Source organism: Gymnogyps californianus, chromosome 4 (assembly GCF_018139145.2).
Source record: "Gymnogyps californianus isolate 813 chromosome 4, ASM1813914v2, whole genome shotgun sequence".
NCBI classification, from domain to species: domain Eukaryota; kingdom Metazoa; phylum Chordata; class Aves; order Accipitriformes; family Cathartidae; genus Gymnogyps; species Gymnogyps californianus.
The window spans coordinates 48,230,546-48,249,857 of record NC_059474.1 but is presented as its reverse complement, the minus strand read 5'-3'; the positions used below and the strand labels follow the sequence as shown (position 1 = coordinate 48,249,857).

Sequence of the window (19,312 nt, the reverse complement as noted above, 5' to 3'; positions counted from 1 at the left end):
CCATTTTTATTTAATCTTGTAACTTAATATAATTTATGTTTTTCCCAGCTGGGTGTTTTAAAATATCTCTGGACCATCCACAACATGTACAAGTCCGTTTTCTTTTTTTCCTTTTGAGAAGAGTGAGAAGAGTGGTTCAATACTTTTATAAATTTTTAGGAAAGATCTTTGTGAAATACATGAAAAAAAGGATGAGAAGCATCTTGAAAACACAAACCATCTGTGAAGTAATATAATGAGCAGTGAGTTTGCCATTTTAAAGTAAAAGAGATGCAAAGACGATGATTCTGGTTTCACTGATACCATCTTTAATTCTGACACATGTAATTCTGTTTAATAGTGTTACTCTTGGAACAGAATTAAAGTTGACATGCTCCTATCAGTGAGATCAGAACCATGCTGGGTTTCTAAGCGCAGTAGTGTTATTTTGTCATTAAGATTGTTTTGACTGGTCTCTTCAATTTAATGAGCACTTTTTCCATCCTTGGTACACCACGAATAGTTAAGCACAATGGTGGCAAAAGTCCCAACAGAAACAATACCTATCATGGAAGAAGTCCTAGAGGTGGTCTTGGAACTAGCTGTTGTTGTGGTGTATTCAAGGTGACACACCCAGGGCATGCACTTCGGACTGGAGTTTTGATAGGAAGAGATCCAGTTGTGCTTTTGGGAACCTAGATGATCTGTTAAAGTGACACCAACAGCTTCTAAATAATAATGTTGTATCACAGAGAAGCGTGTGCATCTTCAGGATACAAAGTAGTTGTTCCATGCAGTCTTGTACCATCTTTTTTTTCCTGTTTGTATCCATTGCATTTTGTCAGTATTTACTGCATGCAGAGTTCTGTAATGGGAAGGGTTCTTTTTCTGTAAGAATATTTTTTTTTTTTTTTTAATTCCAGCTTCATGACTGACTACAGAGACAGGATAGCAAGTGCTACTTCACAGGAACAAAAAAGTTCTGACAGCAGCAACCTTCTTCTTGATTATGGTTTATTCAGATTCCCCTTAAATGCTACAATCTGACTGCAAAACTACATTAAAATCCACTTTATGCAGAATGGGTTATATAAATAAGATCAACCTGACGTAGCATCTTGTCCAACTGTGTTGTCTGTAAAATCTCTAAAGATGGCAAAAGAAATCCTTACTACATCAAAATAGAGAAAATATTTCCTTTCTGTGAAATAAAAATGTGCGCAATCTGTGGTTTAAAAATCTGCAGTGCAAGATCTGTTCTGATCTTATGAATGGTTTTTGTCAGAATGTTTGTCCACACTTAACATTTCATCCATCTCTGTGAATTATTAACATTACCTTTGAACATTACTAGTGTGTTTTCAAATACTAAACTAGTTTCACAATGGGAAAGATTTTCAAAGGGCCCATTGTACACACATAGTATCACCTGTAATGCTATTCTGTGCTGCTAGACCAACAGCAGTTTGGGGGGTGTTAGCATGACTGATGGAGGAAAGGCTGCTTTAAGACTTGATCCTGCTTTGATCTACTCAATAGGAATTTTTCCATTGATTTCAAGGTCAAACCTGTACGTGAAAAATGGCCTCTATATAGCTGTGTTATTTTCCATGGTGCAATGATTAAGGTTCTTTTTTCCCAAGTAAACTTCCTCACATTAACCTGGATAATATAAACATTCTGGAGGAAAACAAAGGCATTTTAGAAAAGTCTGTGCTGGAATCTTTGTTTCCCACAATTCGAATAGCTCTGTGTAATCATTCAAAATTAGTCTAGAGTAAATAAAAAGGGCTGCCAGACTGTAGCGGTTAGGACAGGCATAACATAGGATGTAAGTTTTGAGCCATGAAATACCACATCCCATGTGCTGACAACAGGAGTCAGTTTGGGCAAGAGCATTAAAATCCTGGATTTTTTTAAAGTTTTGAACGTAAACTTACTGGGGAGCAAAGCACACCCCTCTTTTGTCTCTAGAAATGTAAATGAGACATTAATTGTAAATTCTGTTCCATTTGACTTAGAAGTTATTTTGCCAAATAAAAGTTTGCTACTGTAGTGCTGCTACTTCACTAAAGAATTAACCAGGGCTTGGGAATTTGCCAGAGCTTGTTGCTTTTGGCTCATTTCCAGTCAAGCCCTTAAGAAAGCCACCAACATGTTATTGCTGTTAATGCCTTTGTGATCAAACACCGCGGTCTGCAGAAAACATTAGAGCTATGCTAATTTACTCCCATAATTTTATCTGGTCAAAAACTGGGAATAAAGATCGCAGCAAAACATTTCAAGGGAAATGCCACAGTTTTTCATAAAGCTATGGATTATGAAGTTTTCTATGAAATGTGGTCAGCCAAATGTAAATGCTTTGCATCTAAGGATGCCATGTTATATTGCAGTTCTAATCCCAGCTCATGAACCATCTGTCAGCCAGGAGAGGGAAGCTGTTCAGATGAGAACAGTTGCAGCCTTCTGGTCTTTTAAAGTTCACATACTCAGGTTTGTAGCCATACCTTGTTGTTCCACACAGACGGGTTTGTTTTCATACGTGGTACTCATAGGTTATGGAGATAAAAACAGCTATGTCACACTGGAGGAATTACTCTTGATGGACAGCCAACCACAGCAGCTCCGCCAAGCTGACAAAGAAGCCTCACTTTTAATATTAGTTATAACAGTTTTCACAACACTATCATATATTTCTTCATATCACCCTTGGTGTAGAACCAGTTCCTTAGTGTAAATGCAGGCAGCTTTGATAGATCAGGTAGGGGTCAGGTAATTAGTTGAGAACACTGCAGCCATGAAGAAACAATTTAGGGATTGCCCGTTTGCCTGAATGAACTTCAATGACTTTGTCCTGTTTCCTAGACTGCTGGTGGTCACATCATGGTCAGCCTCTCTGGTGCTGATAGCTGTGATGCTATGCTCTCTAAAACAAGTTTATTAGACGACCTGCAATTTTGTAGACTTGCTGAAGGACAAGTGTGTCTGTAAAAATGGGAGTGTTTTCACATTGCATTGGCCATTTTGGATAAACTTACAGCAGCATTTCCCCAATACATGTAGTCTTAAGGCGAATCGAATATTTCGGAGAGGACTTTCGGAAGTTCTCACTGCTGTCCAATTACTGAGGGAGGCAGAAGGGCTTCAGAAGCTGCAGACCCAGCTCACTGGAGGCAGGGGAAAGGCTCCAGCTGACTTCACTGAAACTCCTCTCCTGTCTTCAGCCACTCTGGCTACATGTTGTTCTGTATGCCCAGCAACTTCTGTGACCAGGTGACGAAGCAGACAGGGAAAACCATCCAGCCGAAAAATAACCCAGAAAAACAAATATCTAACTAACTGAATTATATTTCAGCTCAGCATCTAGGTAAATGATTAGGATATACCACCACAACAGAGCTTAGAGATATGGAGAAGGAATTGTCCTGGAAAGGAAGAAAAAAGTTCTGGAATTTAATAATTTTCAAGCACAGGCTTTAAAAAGGCAGTTTGACACAGGTTTAGATCAGACATTGTCATGGGATTTGCCATATTTGTAGGACAAGCAAAGAGATTTTTGCCCACATGGTTTTGAGTGAGGAGTGTAATCCCCTGCAGGAGTAAATATTTGATTTGACAGATTTTCTAGAAAAAAATTCCAAAATGAGATTAGCTTTTGTTCGATTACGTTTTTAAAATATGTTTTTCTCTGTCTTTTAAAAATAAAAACAACTAAAAGGCAGGACATTTTTTTTGTTTTGGAGTATTAGCCTGCAGTACAAGCACTGGGTCCTTTTCCTGTACTGCTGGAACGCCCAGCAAGACTGCTAATACTGAGGGAGAGTGAAGCCTTAGAGCAGTGAGTTTCACCCCAGAAAATTATATCCAAGGAATGCAGATGCAATTGCTAATTGAACTATTTTTTTTTAACTTTACCAAAAAGTTATTTTGATGGGAAATACATCATTAAGGCTACAGAGAAGATGGCTGCTGAGTGATCCAAAGGATCTAGAGAAAACTGGAGAAAAACAAAATAGCTAAAATAATCTAAATGGAATAGGCATTGAAATAACCAGTGGTGATTTTAAAAAGTGGTGGCTCAGAGAAACTGGAGGCATTGAAGAAAAACTTTGACAAAGTAAACTAAAGACAAATAAAATAAGAAAAAAGGAAGTATGGCTTGACGCAGAGAAGGAAACAGGAAAAGTTCCAGTCAATGTAATTGGAAATAAATGTAAGAAGTTTTGAAAGAGATACCAGCATCATCAAACTGGATCAATTTTTAATAGAGAAAGTTCTCACACAGAAAAACTGTATCTACTAGATTGTGCAAGTATGCACTATTTTTGAGGATGTTCATTGCTTTTCCAGATGTGTGTGTTATCCTTTGTGGTTTGGCTGAGATCAGAGAGACTAAAAGAAAGCACAGTGTGTATCAGAGATGTGGGAAAGTTTGTTCACCCTTTGCAAACTTCCCTCCAAACTGTATCTGACGTCCAGTTACATACCATGTTATGAGAATCAAAGAATCAGGATGGTTTTCTTTTCTCATATTAATTTCAGTTCAGTTCTTAGGAAGTGTAAACTCTACCTTGTTGTCCCTCACTGACCTCATATGCTTCAAGACAATGTTTCCCACTAATAACTCCAGCTCTCCTCCTACTTAGGAAAAAAAGGAATACGTGGCATGGGAGCTGTTTTCAGGAATCAGTGAGACTTGATATCCTGCGGGCTGATCTGAAGTTTTCAGAGAATGGCTAGGGAAGAAGACCAGAAGTACTATTTTGGAGTATGAAAATATTTTGGAGTATAAAAATATTTTGGAGTATGAAAATATTTTAGAATATGAAAATAAACACCCCCATTAAATCATTAATTTTTTTCATGCCATTGAATAGAGAATGATGTTCCTTTTATGTAGAATTATGTAGGATGTTTAGTCTCACCTCCCCTATAGCCTTGTCATATTACTTTAGGAAAATTGCTTAGCTTGTTTTTAGCTCATTATGCCCATTCATACAGTGAGTATAAAAATGTATATTTCAAGTAGCAGTTACAAGACTTCATTAATTAATAAAAAAAAGTAAATATATTTTTGAAATATTAAAAACAATGTAGTATAGTTTTTGGTCAGCAGTAAGAATGTGATGAGCAAGATTGAAGGAAGATGAAGAGGAAAAAGAAAATAATGGGTTCCAGACTTCCATTCATAATTGAACAGATTATCAAAGACTGATGATTACTAATTGGAGGGTTAAATGACAAGTAATTTTGTTTAGGTCAATAGAATACTACCATATGAGATTGGAATCAGGCTTATCAGCAGTACCATTTGCCATCTAGCAGTTTTAAGAAGAACAAGAGTACTTAATTCTCAGACCTCTCTCCCCTTTGAGTAACATAGAAAATGTTTCTATTTGTATGGCTGGATAATTCCACTACAACTATAAATGCTTGAATTGTTGTGCAGGCATTATTATTTTGTATTATTTCATTTTTAAAATAAATTATGCCCGGTCTAGAAAATCAGAATCTAAGTTTCAGTCAAAGACTTTTGTTTTGATTGATGGTTGATCATGTTATGATGATAGAGACAAAGATTTTGATGTGAAGAGGGATGTAGGATTTTACATAGTAGATTTGGAATCTACATTTTAAAGATTTATAATTGCTCTGATGACCATTAGAAATTTAGAGCAGTTAGAAATATTGGCTCTTAAACTGTATGTTTGAGCCTTATCTCAAGGAGCATTTCTGTCCTAGTCTGGTAAAAGCCCTTCATTACCATGGTAGTAGTAAACAATTTTTTACTCATGGTTCTCTTTCATTTGTACGTTAGAAAAATAATTATCCCAGTCCTGAGTTGATTAATGTCTTGATTTGCATAACGTGCTTATTTTTTTTATAAAAAACTACCTCATAGTCTGCCTTTTTGATATTTTTTCTAATTCTAAGGCTTTTTCTGAATAACAACTCCCTGTACTAATTTTTTTTTTTTGTGTGACATAAGGTGTGATTCAGTCATTCTCTTGTAGGCTCTCCTACCTCTTTGCCTTTCTTTTGTCCTTCTGAAGTGTTCTGCAGCATAGAGCTGCATTTAGATGAAAGGATATCTTTCCTTTTTAATGAAGTAGCTGTGACCCTCCACCTGCAAAGATACTATCGATACCATGATCATATTAATTTTACTGAGCCAAAATACATTCTAAGCACATAAATTAGAGCATGAGTACCTACGAATATCTCCTCTTTTGTCACTATTTCTGCAAAGCACATTGTCTCTATAGAGAGTCATTGTAGGCGAGACCACAGAAGGTGAACAGCCATTATAAAAAATATACTCGGAAAGGAGGCTGTGCTCCTTTGCCAGATGAGGACTTCAACAAACAGAACATGGTTTCATCAGAGACCACAGTGTGCCCCCTGCACATCCCCCTCTCTCTGCTGAAGGAGAATGTGCCAGGGGATGAAGAGCAAATACAGAATGTGACTTGCACTTGCAACAGGGCAGAGTGGTGGCCCCATCCATTGGCATGCTCTATGTGCAGCAGAACCAGCCACGTGGGGCAGCTGGCCCTTCAGGGTGCTGAGGTCTACCTGCCCATGAAGGTGCTCCTTGTCCTCCTCCTGAGAGCTGGGACTCAGCCACCACTGCAGCACCAGTGGCCTGGCTCCTGTGTTAAGCACATGGGGTAAAACAAGGAGGAAGACGTTTGTGGGCCCTCCCTAGTAACTTACTTGTGTCAAATGCAAGACTTGGAAGGCACAACAGTTCATTGCCTAGGGATATCAACTTGTTTTCCTCAGGAAAAAAAAATAGCCTACAGAGTTGTGCTGCCTTTTGGACAAGCTGCTGACTCAGTGTTCAAGCTGAAGAGAATAATAAATGATCCTGAAAAACAACGGAGTTGGTTTGTTTTGGTTTTTTTACTTAGCAGCAGTAGTAAGTATGCACATGACATGTGCATGAGTCTTGTCTCAAACCTGGGGTTGAGAATTGTTTCCTTTAGTGAAGAAATGTATATTTTTATTGTGCTTTAGCTAAGTAGTGACATGTTACTCATGAAGGACTCATGGGCGAGAACAAGGCCTTACAAAATCCTAGCATCCTTTTTTTTTTTTTCTGTCTACTGGGCATGTGCAGAATTCTGGAAAAAAGGTATTTAATTAGATACCTACATCTGGATTTTAGATCCTCTTTGAAGATATGTGCAAATGGTTGTTAAAAACATCCCACGCCTTTTGTAAATAAAGTGTAATCAAAATTGGAGGGAATGAAAACACTTGCTTAAAAAGTGTTTAAGGAGCCCATCTTGTGCTGAATTATTGGATATTCCCCGATTTTAAAATGCAAATTCTGTCTTTATTAGTTCAGCAACTTCTTTGTGAGGCTCTGTAGTGAAAAATAATTTTTATTTTCTCACAGCTAATTACTATTTTCAGAACGCACGTGCTCTGAAATATTTGTATTGTACCTTAATGACTCTGAGATATGAAACAGATTTATTTCTAATTTTCTATCTTAACTTCTTAAATGTAGAACCTACAAACTTATTTTATTTAAAAGACTAATACCAAACAATATATAATTGATTTATCGATATGGTGCTTCTTCCTCAACCAAAAAGATTTTATTCTATTTTCTTTTTAGGAAGGAGGCACAGCTGGATGAAGAAGGACAGTTTCTTGTCAGAATAATTTACGATGATTCCAAAACCTATGATCTGGTTGCAGCTGCAAGCAAGGTCCTTAGTAAGTAATACGGATATCTTCTTTGCCCATTAAGCACATAAAAGATAAACCCCTCCACACAAACTCTGCTACAGCAGAGAGAAACAGGATTTAGCACAGAAGAAGTGAAAACAGGGTATTGGTTGAAGAGAGAATTCTAAAAAAATCTCAGAAGAAAGGATTTTATTTTTTTTATTTATCTAAGATATTGTTATTCCTTTTATTTCTTGAAGTGATTTTTATTACTTCCAAAGTGTTCCAAGTCATAGATACGCCTTAAAGTGTGGTGATGTACCTCATCCATAGAGCACGGTCAGTGTTACAAGCAGTCATGAAGTAACAATATACTGATGTAACTACCTTGCCAATACACCCAGGTTTCAACCACTGCCGCAGGAGCAGCCTGTGAATGAATCCTTGATCTCTCTGCTGAACAACCATGCTGAGTTACAGAAATGTTTGTGGCATGGGCACATCTCATTTCATATCTGCTGTTAATTTGGGTGGCATTCATTTTCAATCATTGCAGCTCTGGTCTGGAACTTAAAAGGTAGAATTATGCCCGTCAGCATTATTTTACCTGCACACCCAAGTGCAGTATGAATTTGTTCTGAATCAGTAAGTAGCCAAGAACCCATAAGACTATGATGACTGTAGTAGTTATGTTGACTTGGAGCAGCTGATGTGGTTTCATGCTATTGTAAACCAGAAGTAACTCCCCTGACGTGAGCACTACTGACAACTGAGTTCCTTTATTTTCAAGTAGTGATGTCTTACCTGTCTCAAAATCTAAAATGCTATACATGCGTGAAATGCACAATGTGGCAAAGTCATAATGGTAATTGGTAAATCCTAATGAAATTCCTGTATTGAATACTCATTATTTGCCATGTGGACCCTGAATCTTGTTTTTCTCATATTCTTGACCTGCTGGATCTGGGTAGAGTTTAGGTACTGTATTTATGAATATGAGACTAAAGTAGTAAGCAAAGTGTGTGAAATGCAGTGTTTGGACTCAATCATATTTTCGTGTTTTGACTAGATCTAAATGCCGGGGAAATTCTTCAAATGTTTGGGAAGATGTTTTTTGTGTTTTGTCAAGAATCTGGTTATGATACAATTCTACGTGTCTTGGGCTCAAATGTCAGAGAGTTTTTGCAGGTAAGAATTTTGTGCCAAGTTATTTCAGATACCAGACAGAAGTATGGTCTAGTCAACAGATTAGATTGAGATTCGGAGATATAGGTTGTCCTGTATCATCTTCCAGTTATTTGTGGAGAGGTGTCTGAAAATTTTCTTCCTTAGTATTTGTATTCTATAGAGCTTTCCACTGCTCAGCAGTTTTGGCATTGTTGTTCTCTTTCCCTCTCAGTTCATATATTATTCAGTTACCTGATAGAGTAATAATTTTCCCATAGCATCTTTGACTGTTCAATTTCATTAAAAAAGAGCGAGAAGGCAGGTAAGCTGGGGTTGCAGAGGCATTCATAAATCTGAAAATTCATTTGAAATTCCAAAGAAAAGTTTTGAACAGGAGTTTTCATATGTAACAAAAGTATAGAGTACAAGAGACATGAAAAAAACCACCAATTAAAATTGTCTGTGTGTGTTAAGTAAAAAGACTTACCTTGTTTATATTAACAGAAAATGTGGTATCCAGATTTGTAGGATATTTCTTCTCCTAAGTACTCTTTGATTAATTATAGATACATTATGTACAGAGCTAGGGCTCATACACAGCTTATCTCTAAGACATTATCCTTCATCCATGAGGGTGGGATAGAAGAGCAGTGTTTTAAGTCAATTTTTATGCTTTCCTAACTGCAGAACAGCGTGATACTGCACTGTAAAACAAAACAAAACAAAAACAATTTTTCAATAGCATGGAAGAAATGTAGTGACTTCTCTAAAGTGTGATTTCTAAGTGTAGAAAAAATGGGCTTCCCTTTTTTGTCACCTGAAAATTGTTCACTTCAAAAAACCACTTTGGATTTAAGATTTGTGATATATATCACTCTTGGAGAGAACTGTGTGCTGTAATGAGTTTAAAAACACTGAACTGATTAAGATTTCACAGGAGATTGCCCAAAAGCTGAGTGTCAAATCTCTATTGTTTTTCAATGGAAATTTAGCAGCCTCTTGTCATTTATTCCCTTAAAATCTCTCCAGCAATAAGTTAAAAGAGTTTGCTGGATTACTAGAATATTTACCTCTGTGTCTCACTACCTGCCCCAAAACCTGGATTGTTCCAGAGCATCCTAGATGTAGTCAACCCAGATTTCTTGTGCAAATCCCATGGACTGTAATTCCTGGGCAGACAGACAGGGTATGTGTATGCTCCAGTATACACATGTGCATACCGTGTGTGATCTGTATACCGTTGTCTGTCTATGGGGTGTGACATCCTTTATATTTCATAGCTTCATTCACAGGCTGCCCTCAAAGCAGGCCTTCAGATAAATGTAGTTTTTAAAGATGACTCATGTACTGAAGTTGCGGTTAGGGTTGAGCAAGAATAGGGGAGGAGAAAAAAAAGGTGTAGCTGGCCCCTTGCTCCATCACTTTGGGTACACACAGATGGGTTAGTCCTTCCCTATTCCTTTCCCTCATCCCCTTTTCCATATAGTATACTTCTCTTTCCATTCCTTACCTTGTGTGGTGATGAAAAGACTGGACACATTTGTAGTGCACACCAAACCTCTATAAAAGCATGAACAGCTTACATTTATATTCTTCTAATGACAGTATTTTAAGCTGCTTTGTTTGAATTTCACTGTTAACAGATGACATTGGCTATTATATACTTCTGTAAATTTTAACATGACTAATGTATTAGTAGCTGTGCCAGAAGTGTACTTTTTAGCTTTTTATTATGATGGAAAATCAACATTATCCGTGATTTATTATTTTTGTATCTTCCAGCAGTCAGATTAGGTCAGGAAACTAATTTGTATACCTACTACAAAAAAGGTGCAGATTGGTTTTAATGTGCTGAACTTTTGTCAAATTCTTAAAATACATAGTAGAGTTCCAAAAGGTGCTTCTTGACATCTGTGCTGAGTCCAGGATATACAAAATAATTGAGGGCTGCAACTTTTTAAAGCATGTGAAAATAGATCTCATATTTATGTTCTGTTTCCCTTGACATCTCAGAGAAAATTTAGTTTATTCATAGATGAAGGACAGGTACCTCAAGCTTCATGAAAGAGGAACAAGATAGCGCAACTAAATCTAATATTTATACTTTGTATGAAAAACACAAGCCTGGAAAATTGCAAATCATATTGAAAGACACGGTGCCAAAGAGAATCAGTGTGAAAAGAGGTACCTCCTAAAAAACCAAAGTGTGCTTTTATGTTATCTTCAGTAGCTTTCTACTGAATGAAAATCAAACACTGGAGTAGTGGTCAGTTCTCTCATTTAGGGAATCATTTACATGACTATTTAGTTGTTCATAATTGCAGTGCAATAAATTTCAGGGGACTAATTCCTCTTTTAGAAAAGTTTCCAGATGCTCTGTACGACATGGAGCTGAACAGCATATCTTTGTATTTCGGGTGCCAATCACAACTCTTGCTTTTAGACAGGCCAGGATCTGCCTGATGTAGTATCACTGCTTGTTCTTGCTTGGAGATCCCTTTGTGTTTCACCATGGAGCTGATCACTGCTGTCCAAAGCTCTAGAATTAGTGTCTGGTCCCAGCACAAGCTCTGGCATACATCTGAGCAGTCTAGGAGCCAACAGTTCAGGGAGAGAGCTTAACCTATTATTATCTGTACCTGACTGCACCTCTGGCCCACAGCAGGTGGACAAACTAGAAAAAAAGACACATTTGTTCTTCCAGAAGCTGTAATATCAATTTAGAATGGATGAAACACAACAAAAAATAGGAGTGGGAGTGACAGTGACAATGTCTAAATGACAGGATCTGGGAGTGATTTCAGCTCCTTGGTCTGGAAACACATCTCTACTGCTTCTTGACTATGTGTTGTAGCAAGGTTCTGAATACAATAAGCTCTTTGCTGACCCCATAATCAGTATGGATAGGAAGAAAAGACACATTGGGAACTGGAAAGCAGCTGCAATACATCCTGGGCAAGTCCCCCACTCTGGATGATTAGAGAGTAAAGACTGAAGGGCATATCACATGGGCTTGCCTGTGACACTGTTTGGACAAAGTCAGTAGTGGGGTAGTAGGGTGGCAAAATGGTCTTGTAGAACGGGGCTACTGCCATTTTTTAGGAACACTTAAATGTTGATAATTAGACAACCATCTTATAAAGATTCTGTCCTTGACATTGGCCATTTTCCATAACAAACTCCTTTTGAAATTCTTCCAATGTTAAAGCATGTGACTCTGTAATTGGAAGATTGTCTTTTCCCATGTATCTCCTTAAGAGTTTTTTTCCAAAAGGTCAATATATCCCAGCTGTTTCTGAGGCATGTGTACTGAAAGAGCAGCTCTGCATCCGATTAAGGAGATTGTGGGGCAGTCCCTTGGAGCCAGTCAGCTCTCTTGCTCTTTTCTCATCTGCACTCTTTCAGAGCAGTCTCTTCCAATTTCATTGTCTTGAACCCTGCAAAGATCTTACAGAATTTGCCTTCAAGCATTATACTTTTTCAAATTGAATGCCCGCTAACAGCTGGAATGAATTGACTTCCAGATTGTTGCCTCTTCAAGTTTTAATTTGGAGGGGTTGATACAGCAACAAAAACATGAATTTGAAACAAACTGAAAAACTGAAGGAGGAATTTCCAGGCTGAGTGCATCCTATGGAATTAATTTCTAAGAGTCTCATTTCCTCTGGAGGCCGCTCAGGAGAAGAGGCAGCTGTTTGAGCACTTCACAGCTCACATGAAATCAAGTTCAGTATGCTTCCACAAATTTGATGATCGACAGATACTCATGAAAGGTGGAGAATGGCCCAGACAGCACATTGAAAATATTTTCACCTCACTTCTCCTTGTGCTGGCAGAAAACAATATGCAAAGTCTGGTGCCTGCAGTTACCTGGGGAGGTGGGAGAACAACATTTAAAATATGCAGTAATGTTCTGGACTTAAGATGTAAAGGAGTTGTATGAATTTTACAACATAGGTAAATAATTATGTGGGTTGCAGCACTATCCAGCAAGGTTGCTCTACGTTGCTCTTTCTGTGTTAAATATACAGTAAATAGTAAACTGGAGCCTTGATAATTGCTTCATAATCAAAGTCGGAGCTAGTGTTGTGTTCTAAGTGTGATTTTGATCTCATTGTTCTCTTTAATGTCCTTATTGGATATGCCTATCAATTTATCATTTAGCTTTCCTCTCCAGATAGCAATTTGTCTGGTCAAAATTTAAAGTTCAATACATAAGATGTCCAGGACATCACCTGGAAAAATAGAAGACCTCTTCCCTTTCTTGAATAACCTGTTCTGAAACATTATTACAGCAGCTGTGATATGTTCTATGTATTCTGTGGATTTTTTCAATTATTCTCAAAGAAAGTATGTATTTGAGGTTGGTCTTTTAATCATTTAAATCTTTACTTAAAAATTTGAGACTTTGTCAGGCCCTGTAAACTTAGGTTGACTGTTATGATGTCAGAACTAGTCTGTTTCACTGGGAATAAGGAAAAAGATTCATGTTTATTAGGACATGCCTATTTGTATCTAAATTCACCTAAATTCACATCTGAAGAGGAGATTGTAGGGACTAGAATTTGGAAGGGATGAAAATGGATGAGGTACAGGATTGAGAAACACACACAAGGTCTTTAATCATCGGAGTGTTTCAAAATACAGCATAGTCAAGCATGAATTCTTACTATCTGGAGTAATTTTTAATAGTGCTAATTCTGATGCCATTCATTGTCCAAATATTGCCATAGGAGATGGAAAGAACGTCACCGGGGATGGAAAGAACGTCACAAGCTAACTGAAAAGCCTGCTATGATAACAGTTCTACAAATAATAAGACAAATGCACAGGGAGTGTGAGCAGTAGGAGAAAGGAGATGTTCAGATTAGATAGAATATGTACTTACTTTCTTCAGAAACAATTAGTGAATGCCTTATAATCATGTTTTTAATTTCTTATTCCAGAACCTGGATGCTTTGCATGACCACCTTGCTACTATTTACCCAGGTATGCGAGCCCCTTCCTTTAGATGCACTGATGCGGAGAAGGGGAAGGGACTCATTCTGCATTACTACTCGGAAAGAGAAGGTCTCCAGGACATTGTCATTGGAATCATCAAAACAGTAGCTCAACAGATCCACGGTACAGAAATAGATATGAAGGTAATGTCTGAAGGGATGTACACATTGGAAGTTTATGTCATTAGGACAAAATCAAGAAAATCAAAAGTGAAGTGATGGCAAACAATCATTTTCATTGTTGCTGTCCTCTGTGAAGCAGTGGCATCACTACTGACTCAGGAAGAGCCATCATCATTTGTGTTGCTTGAAGGACAGGTCAGCCATGTGCTGGGAAGGCCAGCACTAATTTGCAAACAGACCCAATCCAGAACAGTTCAAAACAATATCCCGTTATTCAAAGAAGGAGATGACATGTACAGAAATAAGGTACTGGGTTATTTGGGGTGCTTTTTTCCACTTTATTTTATATTTGGCATATATTTCTTACTGTCTACTGTGTTCTGTGAGAACATGGACATTTTATCTCTCTGTCCCAGATTCTTCATCTATGTGCAAACTGTGAGGCTGATATGCATTGATGAGGCCTGGCTGGCGAGCAGAGTGTTTTCCTCCCAGCCTGCATGCCAGGTCTGTCCCAGAACCAAGATGTGGGTCTCATACTACCACTGTGTGGAAGTGTGGCTGGATATACACCTACAGCCCCAGAAGTGGAAAAATGTTACTCAATCACAGAGTTTACATAATGTCATATGTGCTGTGTCACTTGTGAGATGGGAAAGAGGCTTCTGCTTTGTGTCCATACAGAGCAACAGAAAGATTTAATTGATCAGGCCTTGCATATGTAATGGTATAGAATTAGAGCTTGATCCAAGGTGCAGATATATCTGGGGAAAAACAGCAAATAAAAGCTTTTTGGTGTTAGAAATATTGTAACTGATATAAAATACTTTTCATCAAGTAGAAAAGAATCTAAGCAGGTACAGCAGGCGTTTGTTTTTTTTTTTTTAACTATTCCCTAGTCATATTACATTTCTAGCACAGTTTCATTGTACACTTGCCTAGAAAATCCGTTCCGGTTTCATCAGTGTATCACAAAGACATGATCTTGCTCAGATAAGAGATTTACAAGGAACCCAATGACAAAGGTATTTCTACTGCTATATCGGAGTATTTGTCTTTTAGGTTTCTTGTTATAAGCTAGCTCAGGTTTATAGTGAATGGCTAGTTCTGTATAGTGATGGTGATATGCCTGATGTCCTTGTTTAGATTCTACTGTGTAGAAATCCGTATTTCAAACTTTTACAGCAGGTGTTAGTAATCAGATACGGAAGGATGCAACAGAATCAAAACAATCCTCTTCTTGGGTCCCTGTTTATTCAAAGTGTTGAGACAGACAAGGAGGACCATGTTGGAAAGTTGGCTGCAAGAGTGCTGAAGCTGTTGCTTGACAAGCATTTCTTTTGGTAGCACAGGCAGCTTATGCAGTCTCCCTTCTCTTACTGCTCAAGCTTGTCCTACGACAGCTTCTTCAGCTGTGTCTCTCCAGCTGTTGTGAAGCTGTAAAATAAACTAGACTGAGGAAATGAACTGGGTTCAAAATAACAGGGTTTTTTTCTGGGTTATTTTTACCCACATCTGTTCCTTTATGTGGTTTGGTGTTCTGTCTGTCAGAGAGAGTTCTGCCAGCATAGTCGAGGGGTCATGCAGAGACAAAAGTGATCAGTGGGGCAGAGGAGAAGTCTGGGTTGTACAAAGCAGCTATCAGAACAAACTTTTGACAAACTGTGTCCTCAGTCTGAATGTTACTTTGTTGAGAAGATTGTATTGGACAGTACTGATACCCATCTGGGACTTCTCACAAATAATATATGTTCCAAAGAGGTTTAAATATTGATTCTCAATTTACTTCTCATTTTCATTTGACTTTGTTAGGCTTTTCTGGAAATTTTATTGTTGTACTGTAATTAAATAGAAATTTAATAGTATTGGTCAAACCTATTGTAAGTGAGCACAAAGTTTAATTTAAATCCAAATTATTCTTCCAGATTGTCTGAGCCAAAAGCACATAGGTACCTAAAAATTAGTATTACCTCTAAACTGAGGAAAGTGTATATTGTCTGTATTTTATTTGGTCTGTTACCCTTTTTTTTCCCTTGTCCCTATTAGAAAGTCATGTGCCCTCAACCCTGAACTTTTTCTTGTCTCTGCTGGTTAATAAAGCCTAGCTTTTGACACCTTCAATGACATTAAAAAGTGCTTTACTCCACAGATACTTACAAACTTCAGTGGTAGATAAGCAGAGAATAATCAGCTACTTGTTTATGTAAGGTGAGAGTGCCAAAATTTGCAGCTTATCCACACAGACAGTGAAAGTCTCCCTCTATTACTCCACAGGTCAACTATTAATCATTAATGGTACAGAGTGAGGGTTTTAAAGCAGAGTTAAGTCTGCCATTGTGGTACCTGGCTAGTTTTACACTGTTCAAAAAAATGAGAACAGGAGAAAAAAATTGACCAAATTCTTTCATCTCAATCCCTTGCCTCATAATTTAGTAAATTAATGCTTTTGTGTTTCAGACTGTTAGTAATGCATTGTTTGAAATAGCACAGCATGGAAAAACAATGGAGTTGCTTTTCATCCCCTCAGTTTTTGTGAACCAATCAATGCCTCTTCTGTAAAAGTTTTGGTTTGGACTTTAGTTAGAATTTTGCTTAAGGAAGAATTTTTTTTGGAACTAAGAGCCTCAGTGCCTAGCCCTGAGTTTCTGTTGTTATGGGAGTTGCCTTCTGACTTGCAAGAACAGAGCTGAGATTCCCGAGTTGTCCTTCCAAATCTCTTTATCCAAAGCATTTACATAACAATCCAACACAGGACTGGTTTAGTAAGTTCTGCAGTTCTCTTTATCTTAGTGTAAAGTTGATACCTGCAATATGATGTTTAATACTTTGTTATCCACTTTTCTTCTCTGGCTGTTTAGAACGAATGCTTACATAAATCTGCTTGAGAGAATGCATACTTCTAAGTCTGTATTGTTATGAAACTTTGCTTGAATTTGTCTTACATATTACCAGTTTCTGTGAAGGTGGTAGCAGATCTTAATTGTTTACAATAATAGTGTTTTTACTTCATTGAGTGGTTAGATTTTGTTTCATGGGTTACACAGAATCACAGAATGGCAGAGGTTGGAAGGGACCTCTGGAGGTCATTTTGTCCAACCCCCGCTGCTCAAGCAGGGCCATCTAGAGCCAGTTGCTCTGGACCATGTTCAGACAGCTTTCAACCGTCTCTAGGGATGAAGAAGACTCTGCAAAATCTTTGGACAACTGGTGCCAGCACTCAGTCCCCCTCACAGCAGAAATGTGTTTCCTGATGTTCAGACAGAACCCCTTGTGTTTCAGTTTGTGCCCATTGCCTCTTGTCCTGGCACTGGACACCACTGAAAAGATTCTGGTTCCATCCTCTGTGCACCTTCCCCTCAGGTGTTTGTACACATGGATAAGATCCTCCTGAGCCTTCTCTTCTCCAGGCTGAACAATGCCAGCTATCTCAGCCCTTCCTCTTATGAGAGATGCTCCAGTGCCTTAATCATCTTAGTGGCTCTTCACTGGACTCTCTTCAGTAGCTCCATATCTCTCTTGTATTGAGGAGCCCACAACTGGACACAGCACTCCAGGTGTTTCCTCTCCAGTGCTGAGTAGAGGGGAAGGATCACCTCCTTCAACCTTCAGAGAAAACCTAAGGAATCTCATGGTCACAAGAGGAAAAATAAATATTGAGAAAAACTAGATTTTAGAATATCAGAAAAACTGTTTTTTTTGTCTCAGGTTGTTTCTTTGGGTGGTGAAATAGCTAAATAGAAAAAAAAATGTTTACTTTTATCATGTTTCTGCAGTTTCACACAGAACTATTTTATATATACATACATATATATATATATACATGTTCTTGTGAATACAGTAGGGCTTTCTTTTTCCAGAATGGTGTCCTTCAGGAAATGTGCCTTTTCTTTTAACACCTAGGGTATGTGTGTGCTGAAGGCAAGAAAAAAAAAAAAAAGGTCTCAGTTTGTCTCTGTTAAACTCTGTTAGCACTGAAAGGAAGGCAATTTGTTTTGAACTTGGATTCACAATTCCAGTTGAATAGTTCAGGAAAGCCTGGGTTGACATTAATTGATTAATTAGTTCAAATCCAGTTTGCCTTATCTTCCCTGATATGGTAATCCATTTTTAGCTAAATAGAGCTAAGACCATATAATTTTTGCAGCAGGCATTGTCTGAAGAATTGTTTCTGACTTTGAGAACATGCTAAGAATATTTAAGTTCTGCCAGTCTCAGTATGAGAACTAAAAATCTTCATGGTGCTGGTGACCAGCTTTGGCATGAGATCTCTGTTAGCAGCCTTTTGGCTATGCCTTCCCTTGCTTCACTTGTCAGAGGTTGTTTGTGTATAAATGAGGGTGACCTGTGAAAGTAAAGTCAGGACGGAGATTCCCTCAAGGCTGCAAATGGTATGGGTCAACGAAGAATGTTGTACAATCCTACAAAGCCCAAAAATCTGTTGGGAAAACAGACTTCTGCAGTTCTGTTATTACCTGAGAGCAGACTATCAAAATCTTTCTTTTAGACAGGGAAGACAGTTTACAATATCAAATGAGAAAAGGCCAGGGGAAATCCTTGACAAGATGGTAATTTCTGACTGTCTCATTACTAATGGCAATATAAAAAAACAAAGCCAGAATGTGACCAGCTGGAGAGCTGACCTAAAAACTACTTAGGTGCTTGTTATGGAGGACAAGCAGTACTGATGCATACATTAAAATGCTAGCTGTGTATGAAGATAAGTCAATTGTGGAGCATAATCAGCCTCTAATTCTGACACAGGGGCAGCAGGAAACTTCACTAGCTCCAGGCTCAGAGGTTCAGTGCAGTAAGAGTCTCTGCCTTGAAACCAGCTGCCAGGTGGAGACAACCCCACAGTTTTAACTTTGGGTGTGCAAAGCTAAGAGTGGTACCATTTCCACAGTGAACTGCTTTGCCTCAGGATCACCCTGAAACAGCTGCAGTGAAATTTGTCAAGTAGCATTGCACAGTTGGTTTGGATCAGAAGAGATCAAGAATTTCATCCTGTATTGACCTTTAGATGGCAAAAACCTGACTTTGTATTAATCTTCACAATCTGATGGAAAAAGATCCCTGTCCCAGGACATTCTGTCCCTCTCCCATGCTGAGATACGAGTGTATCTTGGGACATGCTTGTATCTATAGAATTGAGTCTTGTCTTGCAGATACATCATTGAAAGTTTTACAGATAGCATGTGTTCGTTATACATGCTGTATCACAGTGATACTGCTTGATTTAATGTCTTGTGTGAAGCTCACCAAATATATTAAACCACAAAGTCATTTAAAAATAACTGTTCTCTGAATTGTCCTTCCCTGAAATATTGGTATGACTTTTCACTTGACTAAGCAAGGACAAA

At 38.0% G+C, this 19,312-nt stretch overlaps 1 protein-coding gene across 3 annotated transcripts in view; it reads left to right on the top strand.

The window, feature by feature from the left end:
- Positions 1-19,312, top strand: part of GUCY1B1 (guanylate cyclase 1 soluble subunit beta 1) — a 45,298-nt gene that overhangs the window by 9,284 nt on the left and 16,702 nt on the right. For 2 of the 3 annotated variants that reach the window (XM_050895593.1, XM_050895592.1), the window contains exons 2-4: positions 7,610-7,710; positions 8,732-8,850; positions 13,776-13,973. In XM_050895593.1, coding sequence (XP_050751550.1) covers positions 8,758-8,850; positions 13,776-13,973 — 291 coding nt within the window. In that variant the 5' untranslated portion in view covers positions 7,610-7,710; positions 8,732-8,757. The remainder of the gene's footprint in view (positions 1-7,609; positions 7,711-8,731; positions 8,851-13,775; positions 13,974-19,312) is intronic. The other variant, XM_050895591.1, reaches the window with a different exon arrangement.